The 7,610-nt window shown below is 42.1% G+C and overlaps 1 protein-coding gene across 1 annotated transcript in view; it reads left to right on the forward strand.

Annotated features, from left to right (window-relative positions):
* The window catches only part of LOC106812010 (neurogenic locus notch homolog protein 1-like), a 29,295-nt gene that overhangs the window by 5,318 nt on the left and 16,367 nt on the right, over nucleotides 1–7,610 (forward strand). The window contains exon 2 of the mRNA XM_014815762.1: nucleotides 1,937–2,148. Coding sequence (XP_014671248.1) covers nucleotides 2,040–2,148 — 109 coding nt within the window. The 5' untranslated portion in view covers nucleotides 1,937–2,039. The remainder of the gene's footprint in view (nucleotides 1–1,936; nucleotides 2,149–7,610) is intronic.

Here is a 7,610-nt window from a genome sequence, read left to right on the forward strand (position 1 = left end):
AAAATTGAATGAAGCAATAAAATGGTTCGAGCACAGCAAAAGCTTTCGATATGCATGGCCGATTTTGGTCCGTACGTTTTGCTGTATCTTCGTGGAATATACGCGTTCACTTTCCCATTTAATTGAAGCATCGTGAAAGTAGATAATTCATACGAAATCGTTAAATAAACAAGCATGTATTATTAAAAAAGCATCATTTAACGACATCATCCACTCAAAGCACTTTTAAGCGACAAACAACTATCTAACATTGATGTGTCATGGCATCGTCATGCAAACGCATTACGATGTATTTGAGAATTTTACGCGAGCGTTGGGGATGATAAATTCGTCTTTGGCATTTTTCGCTGTGGTAACGTGCAACCAAGAGCGTATAAAGAAGGAGAGCGTACAACGGTGAAATGCTGAAACCATGTTGCAGTATTAGTCGAATTAATAAACTTTCCCCGTTTTATTTTGACGATTCTTTGAAGTATTATTGATCAGCTGTCCTACCTTGTTAATATAAAACAAACCGCTTGTCGCTACGATGTCCCCTACGCTGAGATAATGAGCGGTGAAAATCTGTTATCCGAAGTTAAGGTTTCCCGAAGTTATCTCAAAGCGAGAGACAGTCGCAGTAAACACTGATCTCGAGTCGGTTTTCGGCGAATATACCAGATTTTCACCGCTTATTATCTCAGCGTAGGGGCATCGTAGGGACATGCGGTTTGTTTTACATTAACAAGGTAGGACAGCTGATCAATAATACTGCAAAGAATCGTCAAAATAAAACGGGGAAAGTTTATTAATTCGACTAATACTGCAACATGGTTTCACCATTTCACCGTTGTACGCTCTCCTTCTTTATACTCTTGGTGCAACGTATCTATAATCGTATTATAACGAAGAATGAAACTATTGCTAAATTTTATTTGATAACTTAGAATTGATAGATTAGATAACTAAAAATTTTATTGAAACTTAGATGCGAATGAAATTAAGTCGAAGAATTTAGAGATGCTATATTTTGTTTCTATTTAATTAACTAATTCTTGTCATTTTATACAACAATTCCTCATAGCAAATCACAGATCTGTTCATGACTAACTTCCCCGATTATTACGTAATGTTGCTACGTTTTACTCCTTTTCCCTTTTTTTATTTTTGTGCGTAATTTCATTTAATTTTCGTCGTTTCATATTTGTCTTTCCCTAATCACAGGTTTTGGTTTTTATTATCTGAGCTCACTTGGGTTATTCTAATACGGTGCCTGATTTACATGCACGCATTTAGAACGCAAACCACGGCTGCTAAATAATGTATGCTCGATTTCGTACCTGAAAGGAAGTTTCAATGATTAAGAGCGCAGCGCAGCCGTAAGTGCTTTGTGAGAATCACATCTGAGCACAATATCGCACGCGAATTTGCTATTGTCGATGGCAGTGAACAGCAATGAATCGCTTACCCTAATTATTTTTAATAATTCGTTTCGACTGCTCGCACTCAGATTCCGTATTAACTCTGTCGCCAGGTCCAAGTGTGCGGTGATCCCAGAATCGCACAAACTATTGCAGTATACATGTTCTATTTTTAAATAACTGATAAAATTCGTCGCGTGGAAATGACAGTTTTACAACTAAATAATTAATTATGTATATATATATATATATATATATATATAACCTGAATAAATAAATAAATAAATAAATAAAAAGAGAAATAAGTAAATAATAATAATCGTTCACAAATTTCCATGAGCAGCAATTAAGTCTCTAGTATTAATTAATTAATTAATTATTTTAGTAATATTACTATTGTTACACGGCTGTGTAGTGGGATTTTTCATGTGCATTTTGCATTTTCTTATAACGCTCGTGTGTATTTTTTTCACTCGCTTGTTCAGTGACATATAGCTTACACGTGTGTATTAACGCAATCATTTTCGTTCACCCAGTACGGGAGACTTTTCCCGACACGCATCCATCCACGCTGCGACACCGGCGGTCATATAGAACGAAGGACAGAGGCTGCGAAAGAGAAGACGGGAAAGAAAGACGATGCGGTTTAAGTTTGGTCTCGCTTCGTTCTGCGCCGTGACGCTGATTCTCGTCTGCTCGTCGGTTAACGTGCACGCAGCACGCTTCCGCTACAAAGCCAAGCACCCAGGTAGGTAGACAAACACGGCTTGTGTGTGCGAGTTGCAACGTCTTCTAGTTAAAAGACTAAAGGTATGGCGGTGAAATTATGAGCGAAGAATTTAAAATTACGAATCAAAATTCGTATCGCTGTTGGGTTGTCTAAGGATCAGGTGGCGGGCAGTTATTTTCATAGTTTCGTCATTTGAAATAATTAATTCCAACAGAAGTACGTAACTAAATTGTTAATTAACCAAGTATATGAAATTCGGTTTATTTAGTACAGTGAAAAGTACAAATCCAGTGGTCGTGAAGTACTCGCAAATGTAATTTATAAGATGACAATAGGCAGAATGTATGGCAAATGCAAGATGACAGTACACGCTCCAGCAAATGTACGAATATTCTCGACTGAGCACGAGAACTTAATCGTGAAATCATTCGTCTTGCATTAACTGGACGCGTGCACAAGTGCGATGAAGAAGACTCAAGAACAGGCAAGCCAGCTATAGTTTAGTCCAGCGACTATATGGAACACCCACTTATCCCGTGCATAACTATAGTTGTCTTACTCAAGCGAAATCCTAGAATGTGTACGTACGGGAAGCGGGGAGCCCTCGTGCAATGTCGGGGGCTGATGCGACAACTTACATGCACGTGTCTCACAGGTGTCACCAGTCCACTGAGCTAGATATTATAATACCGTTATAAGATGTTACTATATACAGCTCAGTCGGTGACACGCTTACGACGGGAAACAAGCGCGGACTTCCGATGTTCTGAGTAACATAAAATACTACATAAGCTAAACCACTAAGCTAACACAGCTACCACGGCTTTATCAATATGGGAATTTTACTCCCATAGATGAGTTTTATAACCCGAAATATTTTTATCATTATATGATTTAATAACTAAAAACAGACACCAGGAATATATTTTACAAGTCGGATGTATAGTGTGAGTTGGTTAAGTATCCGTTTGGGTTATATGGCGTGATATATAACCGGCACTATAAATATAATCATATCTAGACTAGGCGGAACTTCGTCGAAAATTCTATCTTCGCTCGTTCAGAATGCGTAAAAATGCAACGCGCCTTCACGATTTTAATTTAGACAGATTAGGTGCCGCCATTAATATATTCAGAAATGGCGCGTCATGGGTGAAACGAGGCAAAACCAAAATGCACAGAGTTATGCGTCGTGCAACTTTTATCACTGGATGCAATCTATCCTAACTGCACCGCTACTGCCTTCCGCGCCGATTCTCATGGAAATATGTTTGCATCAGTCTTGCTTACAGTATACACCGTACGACCGGACTGTCAGAGATGACTCTAACATCGGATCAAAGCCCGGCAGTATTCACGTAAAACTAGCCTACCCTGTGTACGCATTGTGCCGGTAGTTTACATGTTATCGCCTCCGCAGCTGTGTTCCCCTCCCCTACGTCTCAATGCGGCCTTATCGTTCGCTTGTTTAGATAGTTAAGCCCGGGGTAAACATTCCGTGATTGAGTGTTGATAAAGACACGTATTACAGGAGCGGTCCTCCTCCCCTCAGCTTCCATGCCTGTCTTCGAGATAATGACGTATCTGTGCACAAACTGTGTTCTATGTGAGAGTCAATTGTGTGTAATATTTCTATTTGCGTAGAAATTGCTTAAAATACTCTTACCTCTATATCCTCTTGTGTCTTTCACATCTGATATTCACAACACCCCCCCCCCCCACACACACACACATATACATATAATTATATATACATATGCTGCGTTATTACGAACTTGTTCCAAGATACATCATCATTATCGATCTTCTTATTGCGACTAGCGAAACTTGACGCGATGGCGAATGAGTGACAGACAAAAGAAGTGAGCTAACTACGTACGCAACAGCTAACAACCAACGAGACGTGCATGAGAATGACGAAATGAATTATAGTAGCACTGATAAATTATTATCATGATTGTTTTTATCTCCGTCGTGTCGTATTTGTCACAGCGTCAGTGAAACGTCCTGTCTACAGGCATCGTACGCAGATGTGGCAGTGTAACTGTCACCCGTATCTCTCTCTCGCTCCTCTCTCTCTCTCATCTACTCTCTCTCTCCTCTCTCTGCTCTCTCTCTCTCTTCTCTCTCTCTCTCTCTCTCTCTCTCTCTGTCTCGCTCTCTCGTCTCTTTTCTTTCCTCTCTCGCTCGTCGCTCTCGGTCTCGGCTCTCTCTCTCTCGCTCTCCTCTCTCTCTCTCTCTCTCTCTCGCTCTCTCTCTCCCTCTTTTTCTTTCTCTCTCTCTCTCTCTCACACACACACACACTCGGTCTCTGCGTTTGTCTTTCTGTTTCGCTCATTTTCTCTTTCTGTGTGTGTGTGTGTGTGTCCTTCTCTCACTTTCTCTCCCCCCCCCCTTCTCTCTCTCTTTCATGTATGCGTGTGACCCTCCCCTCATTTCTACATACGCGCTGTGCCCATCGCTGGTGTGTGTGGGCGCAAGCAACAGCGTCTAACCAGTCTCTCATGCGATTAGTGTCATCGAGTATGCCAACGATCGCTGGCCGCCCATCAACTCGGTTTCCTGCGAACACGGCCGGCCTATTATATATAAGTGGTTACCAGTCGTACGAAACTCAAGCGTCGTGTACGCTGAAAAGGAAACCGGGCTAAATGAAGCTGGGCGGCAGACGTGGATGCAATACGTGGGTCCGCGCCATAGTCCGCGCGCTCGTCCGGCATCTCCACGCCAGACAGTACAGAGACTCGCTGTCCGGCAAGCGCGCGTCTCCTAGTGGCAAGTATGCCGCCGTGCTCGCGTGCGAATATATCTTCTGCTCGCGCCGCTGGAGAATATATACGTTCTGCGGATAACACGAAACATCGGCGACACGTGCTGTTTTCATATGCGAAACGTGCGCCGAGGCAAGGGCGTACAGCGATCAGCGGGAATTGTCCGGGTGCGTGACGATAGCGGCTTGGGGTGATGCTGGGATGAAATATAAACACACTATAAGGGAGAAACCTTGAGGGGTTTATACGCGGCTGGTGTATTCTTGTGCTTACGTTCAGATAGATTGCATGCGTAAGAATTTCACGCGTCAGATAAACACAATAAGCAGTAAACAAGTGTAGCATGGTATATACAAGCATAGTACACAATTATACATATATTATATGCAATACAAGCATAGTTAGATAGCATGCGTAAGAATTTTACATGCCAGATGAACAGAATAGACTGTTAACACGGTCATTACGCCGTGTAGATAATAGTGAGATAGTAATGTGTTACTTCTTGTTTAACTAAACAGACACAGTTATGCTTTAATTTTACTTTCTTGACGCGAATCTTTATTCCGCCATTACAAACATATGCGCACGTACGGGGTGAAACACATAGGCGGTACATACACGCAGTAAACGCACATGCGTACATACACGCAGTAAACGCACATGCGTACATACACGCAGTAAACGCACATGCGCACATACTACATACACGCAGTAAACGCACATGCGCACATACACGCAGTAAACGCACATGCGCACATGCGTACAGATATGGGAGTCTGCTGATGGGATTCGTGCGCTGTTGATTACTTGTCTAGCGGGCGCTTACACGCTTGCCCCCATCATCTCCCTATTATCAGCCAGCTTCACTGAGCAGCCCGTGCTAACTCGATTATTGGTCTCCCCAACCGCACAGCTGTTGTGATCGCAACAATCTTACATTAACTCCGAAGTCTGTTCTAGCATAGCCAGGAGAGATAGTACACTATAGTACTGAGATCAGCGTGTAGTGTTACAATGAGTCGACATAGCATAGACACATGCTCTGGTACATACATACATGTCATAATTATCATTAAACTCAAAATGATAATAATCCATTACTAAAAGCGAGAAAAAAATTTATCTACTCACGATCTAATATAATAATAGGTACATGAAAAGAAATATAATAGACAGAAATGTCTGTCCTTTCTGTAACAATTGATAGTATTAAAACTATAATAAAATGTTTATTTAATATTTGTAGTAATGACTATAGTTATTTAATTAAGTCTTAATATACTTCTGATATGCTCTAACTCGATGCCACCTAACCGCAATACTCGGGCTGCCTTGTAGCCGGCTGGGCGGTTTATCTGAAAATTGTATTACTGATATATTGATACTTGATTTACTGATATACTGTATTACTTAGTAAGTATGATTGAACACGTGCGGGAGTCGACGCCAGACTACTGAGGCACCCTGCCACACCATGGCTGTACGTACGAAGCCCAGACGTAATCCGCGCAAACTTGCGCACCAAGAATTCGTTTAGCGACGCGCGAGAAGCTAGGCGCGCCAAAATAAACGCGCGCAGGTGCTCACGTGTTTTAGCGAGCAGCCGAATCATATCTCTACCGGAAGCTGTTTCAAATTTGCCTTTAAGTGCTTATTTCCTAGCCCGGTCGGGGTAATCGAAATATATGTCTAACGGGTAAAGTCTGGTCAGCTGATACCGCTGGCTGTTGCCGTAGCGACTTACTGCGCCCATTGCTTCCTGCGAAGCCAGCATGCAGAGTCTATATATACGTCTATATCTACCATGTGGCTTTGATTATCTATTTATATATCAACTCGACACATTTCATATTATTATAAAACACGCGATGCAAATGCAGCGACGCATGTTCGCGGGCGCAGACGGGAGATGTGGTGCCAATAGTCTACTACTGACTGTGGTACTACTACACTAGTCGCTCAATCCCCGCCCATTGTATCGACTCCGTCGTCGTCGTTTCATTGTAAACCTACACGATATTTAAAAAAAGAGGTGCAATAGACGAGTGGACATTCTATCCGTACACGGAAATTTCTTCCATTTGATAGCAGCTAGGCAAACTTCTCGAAAGTTAATTGTTCCGCTGCGTACAATTTCTGTACGAATGACTTGTGTAAAAAAATACGCAAGCATTCTGCAGCAGTGCCTGAGAGTATAGCAGCCATTGATAGCAGCGTATATATGTAACTATATGGTAACCGGAAGCGGGTGACATGCGCATCGCATCCTAACATTATTATAGGTTATGTATAATGTTCATATTTAAAAAGTATTATTACATTTATATCATTTTATTAACATCAATATGTGAAGTGCACATGATTATCGGGGTATTATGGACAATATATGCCGCGAACACGTAGCCACAATGGCGACGCGGTTAAAGAGTTATCGTGACTCCATATCCGTGTCATCGTCGGCTAATAGTCACGTGACTCGCCGTTAATTTTGATGACCTCGGCTAATGATCGCAATCGATGAGATGAGGTTCCGTGAGCCGCAGTGTCCACACTTGCCAATCTGCTTCGTTACTGACGTATAACAGGATGACGTGAGGCTGGCACGAGTAATGCGCTATCAACGGCCTTCATCTGCTGTCTCATTTACTATCTCTGTCTCTTTCTCTCTCTTTCTTGTGCGCGCTCTCTCTCTCTCTCTCTCTCTCT

This window comes from Priapulus caudatus, unplaced genomic scaffold, assembly GCF_000485595.1.
Source record: "Priapulus caudatus unplaced genomic scaffold, Priapulus_caudatus-5.0.1 Scaffold600, whole genome shotgun sequence".
In the NCBI taxonomy this organism is placed as follows: domain Eukaryota; kingdom Metazoa; phylum Priapulida; class Priapulimorpha; order Priapulimorphida; family Priapulidae; genus Priapulus; species Priapulus caudatus.